Source organism: Xiphophorus couchianus, chromosome 7 (genome assembly GCF_001444195.1).
Source record: "Xiphophorus couchianus chromosome 7, X_couchianus-1.0, whole genome shotgun sequence".
Taxonomy (NCBI): Eukaryota; Metazoa; Chordata; class Actinopteri; order Cyprinodontiformes; family Poeciliidae; genus Xiphophorus; species Xiphophorus couchianus.
In genome coordinates this window covers 2,942,589-2,966,560 of record NC_040234.1, presented here as the reverse complement: position 1 = coordinate 2,966,560, position 23,972 = coordinate 2,942,589, and the positions used below count along the sequence as shown (strand labels likewise).

The 23,972-nt window shown below is 40.9% G+C and overlaps 1 protein-coding gene across 2 annotated transcripts; it reads right to left on the bottom strand.

Moving 5' to 3' along the window:
- Positions 1-98: 98 nt before the first annotated feature.
- On the bottom strand, positions 99-21,840 carry rftn2 (raftlin family member 2). 2 transcript variants are annotated; one of them, XM_028023733.1, is made up of 10 exons: positions 21,428-21,558; positions 10,953-11,088; positions 8,486-8,666; positions 7,077-7,185; positions 6,813-6,975; positions 5,996-6,214; positions 4,383-4,489; positions 3,393-3,496; positions 3,223-3,304; positions 99-1,853 (listed from the first exon to the last, which is right to left on the bottom strand). In XM_028023733.1, the coding sequence occupies exons 2-10, from the start codon at positions 10,957-10,959 to the stop codon at positions 1,647-1,649; spliced, it is 1,179 nt and encodes a 392-aa protein (XP_027879534.1). In that variant the 5' UTR covers positions 10,960-11,088; positions 21,428-21,558; the 3' UTR covers positions 99-1,646. The 2 variants fall into 2 exon arrangements, with proteins under 2 accessions (XP_027879534.1, XP_027879533.1); XM_028023732.1 differs by lacking the exon at positions 10,953-11,088 and having other exon boundaries at positions 21,428-21,840.
- Between the last annotated feature and the right edge of the window lie 2,132 nt (positions 21,841-23,972).

Here is a 23,972-nt window from a genome sequence, read left to right as displayed (position 1 = left end):
AAGAATCCTGATAAAATCATATAATGTATGAAAAAGCTTGCCTGTAAAAGCTCCTGCCTCCAACAGCAGTTGAAGAGGCCAACATTTAGAGAGAAGTGTGGGAGTTTGTCTCGTGTTTTTTAATATATTATCTAATAAAAACCTTTGAAACTTCAGAAAAGTCTCTGTTCTCCAGTAAATAACAGAAACATGAAGAAAATGTAGAAAACACTTAGTTCACATTTTTCCCAGATGGTGACCAACACCACGCATGTAGTTGGACTTCTCAGTACTGCCACCTGCTGACCACAGTGGTCACTGAAAATTAGATGATAAGAATTAAAGATGAAGTGCGTGTATGAACACTTGATAGGTGGAATTATGGATAATCTTTGAATATAAGAAGAGTACACAAGCCGAGCGGCCATTTTCTGCATATGCTTTTCCCAATGGTTTTCTCAAAATAATGAGTTGTCCTTCAAATCCATACATTGGTGACAAGCTTAATTTAGAAGAATGAAATCAGGTTTTAACACACACCCGTCATCTTGTGATATGATCCAGATTAACTTATTGTGAGAAAACCATGGGGGAAAAAATAACATACGCTGAAAATGTCCTCTCTCAACTGCCGTAAGAAGAGTGCACATGTACATTACACAAGAAAAGCATCAACAGCGACAGAAATGAATGGAGAAGTTCCTAAAAAAAAAAGGAAGAGCTGGGACACTACTGACATCTGGAGTTCGGATGGTGACGTTATTGGTTCTTCCCATTAGTCCATTTTACTCGTTATCTCTAAAAAAAAACAGCTTAAAGCGAATCACAAAAGTATTCACACCTTCTGAAACTTTTAAAAAAATGTTTTGTCATGTTATGACTACAAACCTTGTAGTAATGCAATAATACAAGGTCAAGTACTTGTGTGTTTTATTGGGATATTTTTTTCTCCAAAAGATCAACCCAAAGTACGACGTATTATTGTGAAGTTAAAGGAAAATAATTGATTCCTTTTAAAGTTTCACACAGAAAAATCTGAAAATCTAGTTCATTGTTCATCCACTTGACAAATGTGTTGATCGACAACAACATCTCAATTCTGTCCTTTTAGAAGAAAATGTAAAAAGTTCCAATGGTATGTCTACTTGTACAAAGTCTAACTTAGGCCTCTCATATGAAGCGTGAGCAGAGCACGAATACTTCAGCATTTCTGCAACAAGAATGATTTTTTTCCAACCTCCTGCAGCTCCATTTCTCTCTAATCTTCAAGTGGATCACAACAGCAACAGATGTGTTACGACACTGACATCTGTAAAATCCCTGCTTAAGCCATAACAGTCACTTTAATTACAGAATACCTTGGATTAAAATAAAAAATTTAAAATTGTTCCGCTGCAGCGTATTAGCAGTACCATGTAAAAGTCATCTGAACAGTTATTTGTGTCTCAGGCACAAGACTGAAGGATCTCTGTAAGAAATACTGAGCAGTAAAGATGGAGATGAAATTTGATGATGCAGAAATTCCAGTCTGAACAGTGGAGCAGCTTTCCCTTCTTTCGCTGTCCGATCAAAAATAAGTCATAAAGTGATTCAGCTCCTTGTTCCTTCTTAATATTATGGCTTTCATAAAATCAGCCCAAAAAGTGCTGAGTCAGCTTCATTCCAGCTCACATGCAGGTGACCTCGGCCTTCCCCTCTTCCTGCTCAAAGGCCCCGTCCTCCAGGTGGGACAGGGAGCCGGAGTAACCGCCTCCGAACACCGGGAAGCCCCCGATGCCTCCGCCCACGGCGGGGGAGAGATCCTCTGTGGGGGTGGAGCTGCTGACCACGCGGCTCACGGAGCGACTCGACAATTCGCTGTGCGCCGAGACCGTCTGTGGAGGCGAGAGGAAGAGGAGCATCAACAACTGGAAACTGATCCTGACCATGAAATGACGAGTTTCACGGCGATGAGATCCACTTAAACATTAGCTGCGTTTCCATTACAAAGGTGCGTAAAACTTAGCTGATTTTCCACTAATGTAAAAGAAACACAATTTTGCAATTGAAAAATTCCACTAAAAACGAAACACGATTAAAATCCCATGTGATAAGTCGATAAAAAACATCCAGCCCCATCAACCCACTTGATACTTCCTGTCGTCTTCTTGTCATTTCCGCCAGTGGTAACCATGCAGTGGTTGATAACATAACTCATGTAATATGAAAAAAGTGTTTCCTGGAGCTTTGTAAAATACAATAATTTCTATACAGCCAGAAAAAAAAAATCACCTCATCTTAGCGCAATAAACTTTTTAATCCCAAAACATGAGTTTTTTCCAAATTGCCGTGTTTCTATTAAGTAAATATTTGCAAATCCAATTTACACAATTTTGTGGTGGATGGAAACGCAGTTAGAATGGCAAATGCAGTAGGTCTAGTTGTCACAATGATGGTTTTCTATGAGAACCATTCTAAGCATCACTTTCACCTCCATGACAACTGTGCTGTGAAAAATGTTTTTGACCCCCTAGTAAATTTCTCCTGCATTTACACTTTTGCCAGACTTAAATGTTTTTAAAATGTTAATATCAACATACATTTTAAAATAAAAGCTATGTCGCTTATGGTTATATTTGTATTAGCTAATATTGACCACGTTCGATGAGTAGCTTGTCAACAAAAAAGGAGTTTTTGATGCGGGTCAACCTTTGCCCCATGTCTTCCTCCTCTTTCAAAAGCTACTTTTCTGTAGATTCACTGTTAAATAAAGACAACTGGAGCCCAAAAATATTTTTAAAAATTAAATATCGATGATTGGCCACAAAATTGCAATCAGTGCATTCCTAGAATTAACTCAGCCTGTCATAAGCCTGTCATGGCAGCAAATTTTGCTGGGTAACAATCTGTCTTCAAAAAAGAAGGACAAAGCACCAGACTGAGGACTGTTGTCATCCAGTTTTTGGTAGAAAAAGACCAAATCTTTCAAATGGAAATTATATCACTCGTTTTGTTATGGTTATATTTGCATTAGCTAATACAAATATATTAGCTAATATATTTAGCTAATGTAAATGTATTTACATTAGCATAAATACATTGAGACGTTGAGGACATTCTCAGACGTTGAGGACATTCTCAGACGTTGAGGACATTCTCAGACGTTGAGGACATTCTCAGACGTTGAGGACATTCTCAGACGTTGAGGACATTCTCAGACGTTGAGGATGTCTGAGAACGTTGAGGACCTTTGTTTCGCCCCACCTGGTTCTTTAGATATCCGGATGTGGAGGTCCTGACCGGTCTCTGCAGGAACACCACCTGCTTTGTGGCCAGGTTCCCGTCGCTGCATGATCAGCGGAATGGAAAAACAAGCACATTATCAGTCAGAAGTGCCTCACATAACGCCATGCATTAACCCACTCTGTACCCACCTGTCGTGTCGAATGATGGGGGTGGGCAGCACGCAGGTGAGCAGCCAACCAAACTCAGCCAGGGTGTGAAGCAGCGGCCCGTAGTCCGTTTTCACGTCAGAGCCCTGAACACACCGCAGACCCAACACTTACAGATGAATCTGTAGCTGAACGCTCAGATCTCTTCATTTCATTTTTTTTGTGTCACAAGTTGCTCTCTATGCTACGATATTATAGCTGAAGGTAAAGCAGAAATATTTAAGATTTTAACAGGTGAAAATCGGAAAAGTGTGGTTTGCATCAATAATCAGTCCCTCTAAGTGAATTCTTTGTAGAGTCAGATCTTTTGGAGGTATGTCTCTGCCAGCTTTGTACAGACTTTGACTGTGATGCATAAATATACATTGGTCCAACCAATTCCGTTTACCACCACTAGAATTTATTGATTCAAATAAATCATATATTAATTTTTTTTAATTTCTATAAAATGTAATCTGGTTTTCCATCGGTATTATAAAATATAAGTTAAAATAACTTAGTGAAGATGGCGATAGAATATAATCTTGTTTCACAAAGGAGAAATTCAGGAAAACATTGTTTCTGATGCTCATCGTTTTGATTGGATAATTGGCTGAATTGATTACAGGAAGTGAAAATGGACATACAAGTTCATTTCTGGATATTTCTTTTATCCAGAAGCAACCATTGGATGGTTTTTGAAATTAATTAATTATGTTTTGCGAGGAAAATAACAAAACATCCACCAGGAAAAAACATTAGCTTGGGGGTGGAGGGTCTTGTTAGGTGACTTTTGAAGGCAGGTTGTTGTTCTGGATTTTATTTATGGGTATCAGATTAACTGGGGTGAACATAAACACACACCACATTACTCTTGTTTAACAATAAGAAGAACTTGATCCAGATGGGTCTGGTGTGAACCAGGAAAACACACCCTGTGAACCCTTAAAGGTCACATTTCAGGGTGGAGCCGTGACCTTTGGAGTGACCCACCTCGATGACGGTCCACTGCTCCACCACGATGGTGTCGTTAGGGGGAGGGGCGGTGCTCCGCTCCTCGTACACAAACAGTCCCTCCAGAGATCTGGGAACCGGCTCGCCTGTGACACACACACACACACACACACATCTCAACTTTGGGTTTTTGATGATTTACTTCACTGATTCCCCACCAGGGGGAGCTCTGACTGCAGTAAACACAAGATGTGTTATTGTGTTAGCAGTGGATGAACCTCAAATGAGTGTAGCTGAGTGTGATGAGTTAAAATGACCCAGTTATTAGAAATAGGTTGACAGCTCCCATGTGTGTGTTTGAAATGAGGGGATCTAATAAAGGTTTGGGTCGTTTTGTTCCATTCATCTAATGCAAATATCTAACTAGGTTAATTTTTTTTTATTTTTATGAAAGTTACAAACTGCAGCTTTAAAACAAAGTTGTTTAAAATGTTCCATGTGCCTATGTGTGTGTGTGTGTGTGTGTGTGTGTTTGAGCCATCAACCAGTTTTTTTCCCCCATTCCTTCCAGATTCCTACACACAAAAATCGGCCACTTCCTGTTTTGTCTCCTCTCTCTCCCCTGCTGGATCTAAAATTGGAGCGTCCTCCAGACCTCAACGACCTCACTTCCTGTTGCTGTGCCGAACAGCTGACATTTGCATCATACACCAGATGCGACGCTCACCCCTGTGAAGCCAGTAAATAAATAAATAAATAAATAAATAACATCCTGAACGCTTGGGTCCAAACAAGAACAGTAGCAGAGATCCCCAAAGCTTAGCAGCAGCCATCAAAGCTTCCAGCAGGCTACAGGGGCTGGGAAAAGTTCCCAACAAACATCCAGTGGATTAAAACATTCACCTTCCCAGGAAGCACCCCTCTGGAACAACTCCAGAGTATGTCAGGAATCCAACACATGCATGGAAGCAGCTATGGCGTCCATTTTATGCTTTCATTTAATGAAAAGGCGTTCTGAGGACGATATAAAACTGGACCCACCAAACTCTTATCAGTTCTCTTCTTTAGCTTGATCCTTACTTGGGTTCAAATCATGACAACATGCTGCTGAAGCCGCCTCTGATTCAACAGTGTGGCCTTTTCTGGCATCTGGACAAATTTAAATCAGTTAAAATCTAGAATACGGAAAAAGTCTGGACTGGATTATCACAGATTAAATACAGATCCTGTTCTAAACCCAGAAGAAAATAATCTAGAGACCCATAAAACAGTGAAATGTAAATTTTTGAATGAATGTGTGTGTGTGTTTTGTTTTCCTCAGGTGCACTAGGTGTTTTTGATGTGGGCTACTTGGGCAGTTGCCCAGGGCAGCACCAAGGCGAGGTGACACCCAAGAATAAGAAAATAAAATATATCTTATACGTTGGTTGTGCCCTGAACAAGTTTGCTACAAGTTTTCCTTGCTGTCTGCTAGAAAAAAACCCAGATAATTGCTTGCATTTTATTTGGTTGGGGGGCAGTAGAAGGAGGGGCTTGCCCAGGGCACCATTCCTGTTAGAACCACCACTGTTTGGGCGTTTACCTGAAACAAATAGTTTTGCTAAAGGGGTTAACCCCACCATCCCCCCATGCTTGTGCAGCTTCAGACCAACCTTTAGGTGTGTCCCAGTACACAAAGGAGTCGACCAGCGTCCAGCCTTTGCGGTAGTAAGCAGCGGTCAGCTCCAGCCAGTCGGCCTCCAGAGCACTGACCACTTGGCCCTTTCTGGAGACCCGCATAGAAAGCGCCCCCTGGTGGTACTGGCAGCCCAACGAGTCCAGAGGAACGCAGCCTGGGGGCCAGGAATGGAAGAAGACCAGCAGACTCAAGTCTTCAGGAGCAGACAGGAAATGTGGGTTTATGAGCAGGAATAGGTGCTTCAAGCTTTACATGCTTTACAACAGAGCTTTTTCAAAAGCTAAGAATCCTTCTTTAGTGACTTGTTTGAAATGTTGCTTTATTTACATTGCTCTTGGATATTTAACTTTAGCTCCAACACCCTGCTGAACAACAGAGAGTAAATCCAGCTAGTGGTGGCCATTTTTATATCGTTTATCATTTATCGTGATACATTTTGGCATTATAACAATTCTGATTTATCGTTGTCGCCATAAATTCCAATTAGTGACGTTTTAAACCCCCTCCAAACTGTCCATATTTTCGGTATTGTTAGTTTAAATATTTTCTCTGTTTGCTCAAAAGTATCAGTAAATAATTAATTACCAAATATAATTAAATGAAGTTGCTGTGTGCAATTTAGTGATGCAAATCACACTGTGTGAATGGCGTCCTAAAGAAGACCATTACCAATGGAAATCATTTTCTAGAGGAGTATTCAGTTCGCTAAAACAGAAACTAGTAGTTCTTATTGTCACGTTTATCGTTTATCACGAAAGCACAACAGTAAAATACTATAGTTAGGGTCAAACCTGGACTGTAGGCGCGCTCCTCCTGCTCTCTGTCTCCAGGCGGCGTACGAGGCGGGGAGCGGCAGCCTCTTTTGGGGCTGTGCACGCGCCCGTTGGTGACGCCGCTCACCTGCTGCAGGACGGAGCCAACGAACTGAACGCCTCCTCGCGCGCTGCTGTTCACCTGCAGGACGCACGCCACACGCGAGCAAAGTTAGATCCAAAGCGTCCGGGGCTTTTCCTGAGGCTGAATATTCAGAGGTGTGGTTCCAGGAGCTGTCTGACCCTGTCAATCAGCGCCCGCACCGTGTCGCTAGTTAGCGAGTCCCCGGGTAAAGGCCACTCCTCCACCCTCAGCACCGGCGCGCTGTGGCACGTGGACGCAATCTGGTTGCTGAAAGCACCAAAACAGAAGGAAAAATAAAAACAAAACACCAGTGTCCAATGTCAAATGCAGAATTTGGTCAATAAAAACCTGCACAGAGAGCATCTACTGATGAATTCAGGTTATATAAATAAACTGAATTTAATGAAATGAGTCTGAATTGATAGAATGGATGGAGCTACACATAGAACAAACATGTAAGAAAACCTGCTAGAGGCTGCAGACGACTAGCGAGTTGGGTGGAGGACAATGATCACAAACACACAGACAGAGATCGAAGCATATTCATGTGCTAAAATGGCTTACTCAAAGACCTGGATGGACATCCAGCTAGAGTTACAATGGAATGGATTAGATTAGATTTTTTTTTTTTTTTACACTTACCAGCTCAGTCAACACAAAGTTTCCCAAGTATCACCATAATAACGTATCTAACACCATTTTAAGACAGCAATAAAACAGAGCCCTCCCTGTTATTTGTTCCATTTGAACCAAAGTCAAAACTTCTTGGGGAAAAACAAAACAGGAAGGCCGCCTGAAGTCTGAGTTCTATATTCCAGCTGCAAAGTCGAATATATCCCAGCAATCCACAGCTCTAAATCCAACATGGCTGCCACATCTCTTTAGCTGCTTAAGCTCAGTAGCTTTACATCACAGTTTAGCTTACAGTGTTTGATAAGCCTTGAATTCATTGTACAAAATAATGTTTGACTGCATTGTTTCTTCTGAGTCCTACTGTTCGCAGCTCATGTGATACTGGTGGCACTTGTACCACAGCTAGAGAATCATGTATTCATATGTTAGACTGGCCCAGTCAAAGCAGAAGAAAGGACAGAGAATTCAGCTGTAACGTGTCCAAACCAGCTACAGACTTACACCAAGCAAAATGTAGTTCTATTAAATATTGTTTCTGGGTTTTAACACTTAAAAAAAAAAAAAATCAGTTTCATTTCACTTCAGAAGGATATGCCGCTCTGTGTTGGTTGATCATTACACATTGTCTTTCTTACAATAAATCCATGATAATTACAGTATTACAGCCAACCCACAATCAGAGTTCAGACACTCTGCCTCCTCATTGGCTGCTCAAACACCCCTGTTGTTGAGTGAATTTCTAGCCAATAGAATCTGTAGAAAATGCAACTCAAACCAAAACATTTCCTCCTCCTCCAGTCTGACCTCCATCTGAGACTGCCTATTAAATATGTAGCTGACCTCATCTATCTTTCATCGTGTCGCTCCATGGCACGGCTGTGACTGTTGGGGGTGGGTGGGGTGGGAACCTGGTTCGGGTCGTAGGCTGGCGTACCTGGATCTGGGACGGGCCAGGACGGCGCGGTAGAGCAGGCTGAAGGGCAGAGAGCGGCTCCGGCCCAGGGACAGGATGATGGGGTGGAGGGTGGCCAGGACGTAGCCCTGGGTGTAGAAGGACTGCAGGGCCTGAGGCAACTCAGACAGGGAGGACACATACTGGACGGTAGGACGGCTACCTGTGGGGACACACAGTTAGGCCGGGTCAGGGGTCGGCAACCTGAGGCTCCGGAGCCACACAGGCTCTTTGGACCTCCAACAATGACTCTCAATATCTTTGACTAAATATGTTGAAGAACTAAATAATGTTATTATTAAATACAGATATAATAGCAAATGCAGGGTTTTAGTAGTATTTCCTCTGTTATCATGGAATAATTGCACTGAATAGTAAACTATTTTCTATGACATAAAGTTCAGGCTTCAGTCAGGCTGTGAGAGAGCAAGGCTTAATGCAGATAATAGGAAGGCTGAATTCAGCAGCAAACTGTTAGCTGTTTTAACAATGCTAATAATGGTAATCACAAATATAGTATGCAAAGCCAGCTGAAAATGTTAACTCCAATTGTTTTATCTCTGTTGTGACACTGTAAAAGTGAAAGCAGGTGATGACACTTAAAATAAATTGAGGTCATTTGTTACAAGTAATCAAATTAAGTTTCTCCCAAGAAAACATACTAAGTTTATAAAGTTGTCACATTGAACAAACTTACATAAATTAAGTTTGACAAACTTAATTTGATTACATGTAACAAATTAACTCAAGTCTTTTCCTTTCTGTAAGTTGGAGCTCCACTCTTGTTTTTCGGTGTGCAGCAGGATGTTACCTCTGCTCCTAATTACAGAGCTGTTTATACAGATGCTAAAGAGAAATGTTAATAGGTTTAAATCAGTTTAACCTGTGTGCTGTTTTTTTTTATGAAGAAAAAAAGAAACAGCACACAATCCTGCTCTCTACTATGACACTGAAAAAAGAGACATGGTGCTCCAACTTTAAAAACAAATTAGTTTGTGTTCCATTTAAACGAAATAAGCTTGTCAAACTTACTTTATTGACATTTGTTGAACATGACAACTTAATAAACTTAATATGTTTAGAATATACTTGGATAAACATCTCTGAATTGAATAAATTAACAAATCTTTTTATGTTGATCTCCTTTGTATTTCTCCTTTAATGCATCTAAAGATCTGAATGTTTTTCTTTTCCCTTTGGTAATCAGAGCAGTAATTACTGTCGTATACTGCTTCCACTGGGACTTCTCTTTGAGTCGTTCTATGGTTTTATTTCAGGCTCAGACAAGCTTGGAGTCAAAGTAATGATTGAAGCCCAGCAGTTAAACTACACAGGAATTATTTTTAACATTTTAGTTGATTGCCTGTTTTACCAGGATGAAAGTGAGAGCTTAAGTTAACATGAGGTCCGTAAACAGCGTGTGTGTGTGTGGGGGGGCGTGTGTGTGTGGTAGTGGGAGCATTCCGTACAACAACACCCCCACCGCTCTCTAACCAACAAACAACCAGAGGTTTGGGAGTCCGGCGCACAGCTGACATCACTGTGGTCTCACTGGTTCCCATTAGACCCAACCAGTAAAGATGGAGCTGGGGCAAACACTGCTGCATTTTACTGGAATTCCTGTGGGCTTTACCGCCGCTTCAAGGGTAGATGAAGCAGCGACGGATTCGGGTTGCAAGTCAGACGCTGAAACATGGGGGGACCGAGAGGAACCAAGAACCGTCACATGGAGAAGACCCAAGGTTCCTACAAATTTTAAAATGTTCTAAATTTCATCAGTGTATTGAACACTACAGGAAACTGAATAAAAACACTATTTGGGTTTTGGTATCAATTTTCTCCCACAAATCATGAAAGAACCCGGTGCTAAAAAGTGGTTTGTGATTCAGCGGGCTACTTCACAGGTATTTACTTTCAGGAAAACTCCAGAAAAGTGTGGATTAGGTCATCTCAGACCAAAAACAATTAACTTTAAATTACAGCTTGTCATCAATATGATGATTGTATATTTCACAAAGTTCCAAAAAACTGAGTTTCAGTGCTTTGTTTGGCACCTCAAGCAGACCCAGTTCAAGAAGCTTGGCTCCAATGTAAAACCCAAACTTAAAAAATTCTAGAGGTCAAACAAAAGCAGTAAAATTGCTCACTTTTTATTTGTTCTGTCAGTTGCTACGTCATTCAGATCACAGATTACAGATCACTTTTCCCCTTAACATCATAAAAGTTCTTCTGGCGAGCTCACGGTGTATGTCTGCTTTCAGATCATACAGCTGGGATTGCGGAATCAAAAGGGGCGTGGCTTACAACTGACAAATTTTATTTTTTCGATGTGCAAAAATTTGTGCACATTTGTAAAGGAAATGCAGCTATGCAGGCACTAAGATCAGTGTGTTTATGCTCTGTGGGCTTGTTCTGCTGCTGTTTGCTTTGTGTTTGTCACAGCCCTTACTCCTCATTGTGTTTCTGGGTTCACTGCCTCCCAAGATGCATTTGGATGCCAAATTGGTGGGTTGACTTCAACTCCCCATCCTGCATTGAAACTTTTCATTTGAGCAGGAGACGTCAGGAAGATGTAGATCACAAAACTAAAGGAAGATATAAAGGTTGAGGTCATCCTATGAATCTAAAGTTTAAAGTTTAAGTTTTAAAACCAACTGTACATTCTTCCAAACTTATCTTAACAAAAAATATTAAACTCACTGTACAATTTTCCAGCCATTTCATGGCTACGCAGAATCCTGAAGTAGAACTAGGCGACATAGTTTAAAAATAAAATCTCATATTTTGTCTTACCAAATTTCATTTCTGATTTGAATTCATATTTTTTCGCTTTCAATTCTTACCTAACCTAAATTCAAAGTTCAACTAATTAGAAGCTGTAAAACAGGCGTGTCAAACAACATGGTTGGTAAGACGGGCTGACATCACTCAGGTCTATATAAATCAAAGGACGGCTTTGGTGAAAGAGAAATCTAGATTTTTCTAAAAGGAAATCTTCAAAACCAAAAGAATTGGATTAATTGATAATTGATTTTATCGCCCAGCAGCCCCACACTGAGCAGAGTTTGGGGTTGATACCAGAGGAGGGGGCGACCTTCACCGCAGCCAAACCCTCCCAGGAGAGCCATGATGGCTCACCAAAACACATCCACACCAGGCTTTTATTCTGACATTTTGCTTTCCTCCTCCACCTCCTCTGCCCCCCACCGCCTGCCTGACCCGTCCACTCGGACACTGAGCCCTCTGTTTAGAACTGCGTGGGAGAAAAGTTGAGTGGAGGAGGAGGAGGAAAGGAAGAAGAGGGGAGGAGGTTAAAGAAGAAGGAGGCAGTTTAAGGGGAGCAGAAAAACAGAGAGGGGACGACAGAGCTAAGGGAGGTTCAGAGCCAAGGACCACAGTTTATGAGCGCTTCTGTGAAGGCCAGCAAAAGAGGGCGTTGCCTGGCAGCGAGGAGCAAAGAAACAATGATATATAAAAAAAGGATAAACTCTACCCAGCCAAGATTTTGTGGACATCATCCCACAAATATGGGACACGACTGTAAACAAGAGACAATAACTTGAACCTCTGTTTAAACCATGACTCTGGTTTGACTCTGAGGGCAAACCAGAGTCATGCCCTCTGAGAGGCATGACTTGCCTCTCAGAGGGGCAGAAATCTCAGCTAAAAGGACGAGGAGGGAAGGACAAGCTGCAGTAATAACAGACACCACAGAGCACATCTGTAAACCTTTGGGACATCTACACATTTGTGGAGCCCGGTTCTGTTCTGTGATGCACGGCTGCGGACCAAAGCTTTGGCAGAGACACAAATATGTCGGGTTTTTGGTGGTTTTCTTTTTTTTAATGTTTCTATGGCGAAAAAGCAGAACATTTATGTAGAGTCAGGGTTTCTAGATTAGACTCTTCTGTTTCATAGCATCGGTAATATGTAAAGCCATTATGGGTGCACTCTGCTATCAAGGCAACGGTTGTTTTTTATTTCAATGATTATTAATTTAGCTGATGGTTTTGAGCCATGGTAAAATTATTGCTGAATGTAGATTTTTCGTCTTATTGGGCCAGGCTGTTTGTTACAGTAGCTATTTTTCTAGTCACACAATTAGCCTGCTTAGCTTAACATAGCCTAACTGTATACAACTCTGTTTTTAGCACGGTTATGCTAACTCTGGTCAACTTATTTATCAACTAAAAGTCAAAATAATTGAACCATTTTAGAATGCAAATGACAACTGTTTAATTTCCCCCATTTCTCCTTTATGAAGAGTTTTGTTTTGTACAGTAGAAATTACTAGTTTTTATAATTATTGTTATTAAAGACCATATACATCAGCCTGCCAATGAGAGTAGAGCTGGAAATGAGCCACTTGGCTATAATGTCATGCATTTACATGTAAACGTTAATTAAAATGTAACGTATATTCACACCAGTTTAGTCCAACAGTTAGTTTGCCTGGGAAGTCCGGTTTGTTTGGGTCCAATCAAACTCTGATCTGGACCTAAAACCCAAACTCTGATCCTCCTACGGACCTCGGACTCTGTTCAGTTGAGGTGAACTCTGGCGTGTTGCGAATATGTGAACATATGTGAATCCCAAGCAAACCAGAGACCGCTCAAAAAGCAGGAAACAAACTATAACGCAGGGCATTCTGGGTAAATGCAACCAAAACAAATGAACATGTCTAGCGCTCCAGGGAGAAATGACGGAACGTCCTGAAGACTTTCTATTTCCAGTCACCGCTGCCATGGGCGATGAGCCGTTAAAACAAGCTAATCCAGGTCTAACTAAAGTATTCGTGATACTTCTGTCTATTGTTTTACATCACTGCATCAACTTCCTGTTGTATGTCATTCACGACTTCTCTGGAGTCACGCAGACAAAGAAAGCAGTTCTGAGTTACCTTTCCCTGTCCTTGAAAGCTGCTCTAAATTTATTATGTGCAAAACTGACTTTAATCTGAAATAATCCAGGACTGGATCCTGAGATCAGACAGAGATTAGAGGCAGACGGAGTGGCCTGAGGCCCAGCAGGTCTGACCACCTTTCAGAAGATTACCAAACACCTCGGCGACAGGTTAAACCATTCCACCCTGTAAATCCCTCCGTACTGCCCCCTCCCATGCAGTCGTCCTTGCCTGCTATCATCTACACCCTTCATGTCGGCCGATAACCCTTGGTTCCAATCAAAGTGCCTGTGCGACGGGGCCGTGTGTGCACAGGAACACGAAGGCCGAGGCTTCAAGGACCACTTCCGACCGGGGTATGGCGGACGCATTCCCTCTTTTGTTCAAATGGATCGTACTGATGCATGCTCTGTTAATCAGAGAGCTTCTACAGCTCCATGAAGAGCAAACTGGAAATGACAGTTTGAGGGAACTGATTACAGAAAGGCCTTCATGTGTCACAGAAGAGTGCAGACCACAGAATGGACACAAATAACCCCCCAACGAGCACGAAGCGATGCCTTACAGCCTAAATGATCCCTTAGCACCACAGGGTGAACTACAGAGGTGGAGTTAAGGCCTGAGTCCCTTCAAAGGGGGAGAATTATGTGCTTTCCAGCCACATAGTAACATTTTATAACACTATGTTACCTTCAGTTGTTATACAAATGCTGTATATATGATATAACTTAAAAGAAATTTGACTTTATAATTTAACGTCTTGAAATTGGGCCTGTGTCTCTTTAAGAAAGTCCAGCTCTTTCTGAAACTCCACCTTCATCACTCCTCTATTAACCCTTTAACAACGTTTTTACCACTGAGCAGTAGCTCCTATAATGAGCTCATCAGATGCTCAGTTCCACCAGGTGTTTGCTAATTGCTGCTGGCTAGTCTGAAGGAGTTGAATGGGGAAGTTGCGGGGGAGCGCTGCTCTATGAGGCAGAAGCTTGGAAACTGCAGCTCTGAGGAGGAGCTTCGTTCTCGAAGGCGGGGCTAGGTCCAACCAGGTGTTTTGCACAGCTCAATGGTTGCCATGGAGATGAAAGGATTTCTCAAACAAAGCAACACTTCAAGTACGTTTTTGATGAGGGTATATCATTATGCCATGTTGATATGAGATCTGATTTCAGCAAAAAATAAAGAAAAAATGGAATTCAGCATCAAGAACATAAACATATTAGGATTTTAGGTCCCTTAAAACAGTGAACCTCCTGCTGCTGCCTCTTACCTCCACTCAAATATTAACGACTGCATTATTTATACATGCTAAGTGTGTGAAGATAAAAATGTTTTCCTTACCTTATAGTCTTATGAAGTAACATCTGCTATCAATTTTTGTTGAAAAACTGACATGCATAATGGGAAAGTCAAAATGGAGAACAGTCTAGAAATTTGTTCTATACTTTGGAAATTTCAAACAATCATTAGCTCAGTTTCCATTGACCATATAACAATTTTACACAATTTTACATTTTGAAAATAAATTTGCTTAATGAAAAATTTTGAAAAGACTCATTTTTTGATCAAATGTTTTGGTGCTATGGATGCTCATAGCCATTGGTTAATCTTGCAAAATTACAATGGAAACACTGTTTTTTTATTTGCATCACACAGGTCACATGATCACCAACCAGATGTTGCCACAGCAAAGAAGAAGACAGGAAGTAGTTGCAGGACGATGGCGCGGAATGTTTTTAATAACTTATTGCGTGAACAAATTTATCCAAGTGTGATTTTAATTCCATGTCTTATTTAATGCAAAATTGGGCAGTACCTGGAGAAACTGTCCCATACAGAACTAATGATGGCACCTTAATGGTAAACAGGACAAGAGGTAATCCCTCAGATTGATCACTCTTAAATCCTCAGAGCTCCACTTCCTGGTGGGAGTCGGCATGTTGGTGTGGACAAAAGCAGAATAATCTAAGTGGCTATTGAGCTGAGGCCACACTCAGCAGTCTGCAATCAAGAGATCAATAGCTTTGAATGTCCTGCTGGAGTCCAGATGCTTCCTCCCCTTCACAGAGTATCAATGTGGATATCATTTATTCTACATTTTATATCTGAGAAGGCAGAGTCAGTGCAGTCATGAGGTACTTTAGCGAGATGCATCAGAGTCGGACCCCACAGCAAGTCTCCTATATAGTCAAAGTGAAACAAGGCCAAGTTGCCTGGGAGCTCTGGGGGTGGATGGGGTGTGTGTTCTCACTGCGTGTGCCCCAGAAATGCTTGGTAGTTTCAAGGAGAAGCAGAGACGTCCTTTAGCCGTTGAACTGATTGATTTGATCGATTCTGAGTCCAGCTCAGAATCCTTCAAGTGGAACTGGAATGTTTTTAGGTCAGTTTGTCTCCAGGAATCGAAGGGCAGTGAGCTGAGCTTGTTGAATAGAACACCAGCTGATCATACATGTGCATGTATGGTCTTTCGTGACACATTATGTGAACGCTGATTGGCCTTGCTTTAAGAAAACATCAGGGTCTTCATAAACAAAGAGAATCTGACCTCTGTGTTCCAGAATATACTGATTGATCAAGATTTAGTTATCACAACCTGACAGATAGAAATACCTAAAGGAGCCAAATCATAATCTGTTAGACTAAAACTATTATAAAAAAGCAATAGTCACTTTTCTTCCTTCCTTTTCCTTTATTCATAGCAAAATGCGATGTAAATCTGCCTTCCCGTTGTTTGCGGTCTTGCTATGTATGCTAGCATATTAAAAAAACAGTCTTTTATCTGAGGAAGTGAATTTGGTTAACATAAAATCCTGACATGTCCTTGAGATGTGTGTGTTGTTTCTTAGGTTTCAGATGAGAGAATCCTGTCAGAACTTATGTGAAGTGAGAGTGTCTTCGTTCTGAAAACATGGTGTGAGCTGGTTGGCAGACATTAGCTTCATATGGGTGGTGCTGTACTAAAATCATTTATTTGGCAAGAAATAGCTCGGCAGATTGAAAAGACGATGCCGGTTGTAAGCAGGCGACTACAAACTGGGTGAACTGGTATTTGCACCGTTTTATTTTCATAAGTTGTAAATTGTCTGTTGTCTTTAATGCACAAATAACTGCACATTTTGTACTTTTTTAAAAATTATCCTACTTAATTGGACATTCCTTAGATCAGATTATGCTATTTTCGATAACCTTTCAGTATTTTAAGTTATAATTTTTTCCTTACGGTACGGTATATCGTTCTTAATTTAGTATTTTAGGCATTTTTAATACTTTGTCCTTGTGCGAACCTATATGTCATAATATCCTGTCAGTTACATCTAAATTACAGTTAGACTGTGAGACAATAAAGGCTATTCTATTATATAGAAGAGTACAGGTTATCTCTGTATTCTGTCAAGTATTTCACTGAGAGCTTCGCGCTCAGTGAAAGCATTTTTGTCCAATTAAAAAAAATGCAAGTGAGTGTTTTCAAAGTGTTTGCATGTTCTAAAACTGCTGGTGTGATGCTGTCATTTTCACATTTCTTCTTTCGATTGAACGCTTCCTGTAACAAAGTCACAAATGTGGACAATTAACACCTAATGGTCTTCGCTCGTACAGAGAATCAGGAGGGTATCCAAAGGAATCAGGATGAAACCCCGTCTGCTGTTAGGATTCTCTACAGGTGAAAACAGGAAGAAAATCTATTTATTTACCACTTAGCACATGTATTTTTGGATCCAAACACACAGATGAGTCACATGAAGACGCTCTGCGAGTGAAAAGCTTTATTTATACGTGTGTCTGAGGGCAGAGGCCGTGACTGTGAAGGTTTTCTACCACATGGTGCAGATACAACAGATGCAGAAATGTAACTGAGAAAACTATTATTATAAATATTCATGGGCATAATTCACACTAACCCATTTTTTGCAGTCAAACATTGTGGTGGTATTGAGATGGTTTTAGTTTTTTCCTTCTTCATAATCTAGACAATTTGCTGAAATCTTCAGACCTGTAGGAGAATATCCATTAGGAGAATCTCCGTCTGCCAGTTTGTGTCCTGAAGCTCAAGAAAACTGGGATTGTTTGGCAGGGACGATGTTACAAAGCATCCCAGTAAGTCCACCTCTGAATGGCTGAGAAAAGAACAAACTGAAGGTCTTGGAATGACAGTCAAAGTCACGACTTCTTGAGTCTGTTTAGCTTAAAATCCCTTTATTGTGGCTTAATTAACACAATTGCTCCACAATAAAGTAAAAGACTCACTGCACCCAAAGTTGGTGCAACTAGTTATTTGGTTTTAGGGCAATTATTTTTCACATAGAGCCAAATCCAAATCATCCTTTGAAAGCTGCTTTTTGTGTCAAGTTGACATTAGTTTAACAATCTGGAATGCTTAATTGTAGCAGACCATTATGTGTGTGTAGTGTGTGGGAATGCATAAAACAGAGCGTAATATGCCATTGGCTTCTTATTTTTCCCACTTCCTCCGCTGCTTGTTCAATGAGAGAATCAATAAATGTCAATACATTTGAAAATATGATTAAATACAGTGTGTGCTGCTTAGTATTACAAATCACACTTCTTTATGTGACTGGTGTTCTATAGATATTTGTTACAAATGGGAATTTTTCAAGAGCCGTATTTGTTTGTGGGGCTTTGATTGCTGCGTCATGCAGACAGAGTCATACAGTCATCTAGAAAAGTTGCTCTTATCGTCCCGTTTATTGTCAGCACAAGAGCACCACAAAATATCGTGGTAAAACTTTAAGTCCAGTAAAGCTTAAGGCTCTAAAGTCAACAACACAACAAAAGCAATTCTTGCTACATGTTCATTCATGAGGACAGAATGGTGCAAGTCAGTAGCTATGTTTCCATTGACCATAAAATTGCATAATTTGACATTTCACAAATAAATTTGATTAATTCTATGCCATTTAAAAAAAAAACAAAAAAAAAAACTTGTTTTTTGATTGAACGTTTTTGCACTAGGATAAGGTTGTTTTCCTTTGTGTGAGAAAAATTGGCTTATTTCACCAAACTGCAACGGATACAGTTTATTCGCATCATTTGAGTCACATGATCAACAACCAGAAGGCGACAGGAAGTAGTTGAAGGATGATGGCATGTTTTTTTAATGACTTACCACGTGATCAAAGTCATTCACGCGTGATGTTCATTGTGGTTTTTTTAAAATGGAAACAATGCAATTTGCAAAATTGCATCTTTTCCACATTATGATATAACACTGACAAAGTTTTGCACAAATTTGTAACAAAAACGCTGCTACTCACTCAATGCAAGCTGCTGGGTTTCCTTGGAAACCTTTGAAACTACTGTGAATCATTGGATCTTAATGTGCTGTTCGATTGGAATTGGAATGTGTGTGTCATTGAATTGAAATGATTTTTTTTTTTTAAAGTACCGTAAGACAACATTTGCTGTGAATTGGCAATATAAAAACTAGCTGAACAGAATTGAGTCAATCCGCAACAAACTAATATACCGAGAAATTTCAGAAAAACTGGCTGCTCAACGGTACACACGCAACATGACATCAACGGCGCGCCGGCCACAGCTCCTGCACGCCCACGCTCCCACATTCCTGCCCATATTCATACCCACATAGCGAGGAGCACGCTGCCAATGGAGACACACCCAACTGGGCTGGTACCGAACCAGACATTAACCAGCTAGAGTGAGACTTGACAATGGAGAACGGACTTTAGAGTAGAAAACACATGTAGTGTTGCATGGAGGTCAGCTGAGCGAAAGCTATTATATTTGATGTCATGCTACAGAAAGTAAGCTATATGAAGTGTAAAAACTTCAACACTGCGGTCACCGAATCAATCATGGCACCTTTCCATATCACGGCACAATCTAAAGTGGAGCGGACCTCTGCTCAGCCTCCCTGATCTCTGACTTTAGAAGCTGCTCTCTGTTCTGTGATTCACCGTTTTTCTCCCTCGGCCTGCTGTTTACACACCCAGCTCCCATTCACAACTTAATCACCGTTTCCTTCCAAATAGGTCACGGCAAAAGCAGCCAGTTGGAGCCCCAGACGAAGGGATTATCCTCAGGGCCGTTCAAATTAGACTCCGTTTGCCAGCAGGTGTTTTAGTTTTTTTAACGTGTCAGGGAGGGAGTTTCATTTAGCTGCAGGGGAAGACGTGTGAATGAGTGAGTGTCCTTGTGCGTGTGGAAGGAAAGAGCCACGAGAGGAAGAGAGGGGGAAAAAAAATCATTGGTGACCTATTTTCTCTTTTTTTGACAGGCTGAATGAACGTCTCTGTTGCCAGGAAAGGTCTGCTGCATCTCAGGCCTGGTTGGTAACTTCACACAGTAATTTAGGTGCTAGTTTCACTTTGTCTTGTTGAAATATTATTTTTACTGCACATAATATGCACAATAAAATATAACGGACGCTATAATTAAAATGTGGGATACTTTTAAGGCCAAAAAAAAAAAAAAACAGAGAAAATTGTTTCCCTTGAGACAAAATTTAAGACGGATTAACAGTCCTGGGAATAAGAGAACATTTATGATTTTCCTGCTTGGAGATCTCATAGAAATCATACAGTGGCCAGTTCAAAACTTTTACTTCACTAATGTCAAAACAAAAAAAATGCAATTTCGCAATTCCAGTAGACGAGATACCCGTTTAAAATCACATGTGAACAAGTTTGTTCACACAATAAGTCATTAAAAAACTTCATGTGTTCTTCGTGGTTTGTGCCAGTGGCAACATCCGGTTGTTGATCACGTGACTCAAATGATGCGATAGTCATGTGGCGAGAAAAGCATTTCCATTGCACTTTTGCGAAATAAACCAATTTTGATGCGGTCAAACAAAACAAACAAACATAAAAAAAATAAAAATAATATATATATATATATATATATATATATATAAACAAACAAACAAAAAACAAATAAAAACATCTCATCCTAGCGTCAAAGCTTTTCTCACGAGTTTTTTTTCTTAAGCTGCCATGTTTCCATTAAACAAATTAATTTTCCACATGTCAAATTTCGCAATGATATGAAGATTTATTTTATATATATTACAGTAAAGTTTTAACTGATACATCTAACTACAGTAGTGCCACTGAATCAAAATGACCTTGCTCATATTTAGCAATCCTTTCAGTAAAAGACAATTATTTATAAATAACGATGACTGTATAAGTCGTCGTGTTATGGTGGTTTGTACCTTGTTGCTCAGTAGAGAGAGACCGGATTCTTTTATTCATAAAAAGTTTGAATGTATCCAAAATCGTACCGAAAAATACTGAACTCTCTCCATTCATAAACGTGTGGGTTACTTTCCCCCCTGGATTTTGACTCTCAGGCATCTTTTAAATACTTGAATAAGAAAAAACAACAAACCAACAAACCAACAAACAAACAAACAAAACACGTGCTTGTCATTTGTGTGACCGACGTGTCACAACCTCTCAGGCGGGTTGTAGCCCCGCATGGCCCGTTCATTTGAAACGTCAGTATGTAAAATTCTCTCCGAAATAATGCAGAAAAATAACTTGCACGATGCGATAATTCAGTGTTTTCTATTGCCGAGCAGTGAGATGAGCTGCGTTTACCTTTAATCAATGTAATGCTTTTAGCGGATAAGAATTTAATAAATCCAAAGATCACTGTCCCCAAACTGGAACAATAAAAAAGCGTCCACACACACCCACACACACACCCACACCCACACACAGAACTAAACTTTTTCTGACCTTAGGAAAGGTAGTGACAACTAAGAAAAACAAAAACGACATTAAACAATGTTCCATCTGCACACAACCACTTTTAGCATGCCGACTTTTCAACAGATTACTTCATATTTGATGATACCAGACACTACACAATAATTTAAATTGGCCTATTATTTTTTTATATTAATCACCATTATCTGTCAATATTTTGCTATGAAACTGTAATATGAAATATATGACAAAAACTATGCGAGAAACACTTTAGAGAGATTTACATTCATCCATCCAATCGAGTCAAAGTAAAGAGTTCCCGAGGTTTACCTTCCAAACTGAAGTCCAGCAGAACATAATCATACACGGTGTCTGTCTTGGTCTCCACCTGAGGTCTCTTCAGGGTGGAGTAGATTTTCCCGGGACTGCTGTCCTCCGGGTCTTCCAGTTTCCTCAAGCCGCAGCCCATGTTCCCCGAGGCGGGGAGAGGCGCTCTCTCAGCGGGGTGGGAGCAACTCAGGAGCCGCCGGTGGACTGTGGAGACTTCAGCATCTAACGGGTCCGCTCCATCTCTGCTCCATCGGAGCCAATAATCCCTTATTGATGAATGCAAAGCACGAATGGTAGCAACAGGAAGGAAACATCCAGCGCAGCGGGTCTGACTTTAACAGAGTCCCGCAGCAGAGGATGCTGCTGCTGGGGGAGCGTGGACAGGAGAGAGCGCGCGCTTCTCCTGGAGAAAAGTTTCCACCCCGTAAACAAGTTCACGAGCGGAAAAACATCACTTCCGCCCAAAACTTCAGAATAAAGCAACGAGGAACCAAATGAAATGCGGAACGTCTTGAAAGTATTTGGGTAATGAAGCATGGTGGTAAAATTAGTCGATAGCAGCCTGAGTGTAAGGCGTTCGGAAAGTATCAATCAATCAATCAATCAATCAATCAATCAATCAATCAATCAAATTTTATTTGTATAGCACATTTCGGCAGCAAGGCATTTCAAAGTGCTTTACATCACATCAAACACAGAAACACAATGCAACATAGAATCAACAATCAAAACACGACATTAATTCAGGCTCCATCAATAAATTTGTAATTGATTACATTTCAAATACAATCCTAAACAGGTGGGTTTTTAGTCGAGTTTGCAGAAGGTTTACCTGACTCCGCCGCCCCTCACGGATTTTTGTGCAATTCTATGTGAAAGTATTCACATGGTTCTCCCCATCCACACCCCCTGCCCCCCACACACACGCCCCCACGCACACACACACATTTTGTTGCTACAGTTGTGTTTCTGAATGGATTGAATAAATTTTGCCTTAATATTTCACACCAAATATATTAGGTGAAAATTGTTTTTTTTCTTTTTTTGCTCATTTTTGGCTCATTTTCACTCACCTGTTCTGGGCACTTCCTCCCATTCTTCTCTGCAGATCCGCCTGAGCTCAGTCAGGCAGTGTCAGTGAAACAGCAGTTTTAGGTCCTATTAGCAGGGATGTTCATCTGGATGTACGTCCAGTGTTTGGCCTGGACGGCCAATCAAGGACAGCCTCATTCTGCTCCTGAAGCCTCTCCTGTGTTATCTTGGCTGCTTGCTTCAAATCATTTTTATGCTGGAGGTTGAGTTCCAACAAAGAGGTTTGAGGTCCAGATCATGCTCTATCTGGACCTCAGCAGTTGTTCAGTTCCACAGTTGTCAAGTCGCCCAGTTCCTGCTGCAGAAACAAACCATCCCCACAGGAGGATGCTGGCTGCATGGTGGGGTCAGTTGAAAGTGATGCAGTGACTGTGTTCCTATACAGATTCAATGTTTTGAGTCCAGTGCTGATCTTCAGGGTGATTCTCCTGTTCCGTAAAACCGTCAGTTCCCGAAACTACACCCATAAAAAAACTTGCTTTTTACCCTCACATACAGGATGAAAAGCTTGCTGGGTCCATTAGGCCCCGTTCCTTAAGACTGCAGGAGGGCTAAGAGAGAAAAAAATAACGAGCATCTGGCCGACTGCCTGTTGTTTAAGCCTAAAGAGTCTTCAGAGGAAACTTGAGAGTGAAAAAGGTCAGAGGTCAGCAGAACCTCAGTGGGTAGGTTCCCCCTTACCCCCTTTTGAGCTCAGGCTGTTCTGGATGTTGTTACTCAGCAGCAGTCTGGGTTTGAGTTACAGCTCTGAGCTTTGCATATCAGTGTTAGACATGCACTGATTGGTTAAATGACTTCCTGCTCATTGTGCCAATGACAGAGGAAGAGCAGACGGCTACAGAGTCTGTGACACGAGGAACCGAGGAATCTTTTCGTTCGTTGATTTATGACGCCGTTAACGTTTTCTGGTTTTGCTGCCAGTGTTCTGTAATCTCTGTGTGCTGCTGCCAGTTTTGACCAGGATTCTCTTGCAAAAGACATTTTTAATCTCAGTGGGATTTTCCTGGCGAAATCAAGGTTAAAAACATAAATCAATAGAACGATAAAAACCACAACGTCATTTAGAAAGATCTACTGCTGCGTTTTAATCTGTGTACTCAAAAGATTTTAATAAATATTTCTCATCGACTGCTATAAATTTAATAGCATTACCGAACGACGCAGTTTTCTTCTGTGGTAACTGGGTCGAATTCCAGCGCCATCTTGTGATGTAATCAGGGTAAGTCAGACGTAAACAACTGAGGCTGAGTATGTGAAGCGGAGGGAGTTGTGAGCGATTTCAGTGAAGATTTGAGCGATTTATCTGTGGTTTTGGAGGAAGAAACGGGATGGAGTGATGAAGGATCTGGTTCTACTGGAGGACGGCAGCTGTTTATTGAGCCATATTGTTCAGGAAGCAACAATGACTCCAACGTTTTTGGGCCAACACAGATGTATGTATATAATAATTGTT

Excerpts from the sequence above, each read along its gene's own strand:
- rftn2 (XM_028023732.1), bottom strand. The coding sequence starts at position 21,566 with ATGGGCTGCGGCTTGAGGAAACTGGAAGACCCGGAGGACAGCAGTCCC. Across the intron at positions 8,667-21,427 it reads GCTGGACTTCAGTTTGGAAG|GTAGCCGTCCTACCGTCCAG; the intron begins GTAAACCTCGGG and ends GTGTCCCCACAG. Across the intron at positions 1,854-3,222 it reads CCGGATATCTAAAGAACCAG|ACGGTCTCGGCGCACAGCGA; the intron begins GTGGGGCGAAAC and ends TCGCCTCCACAG.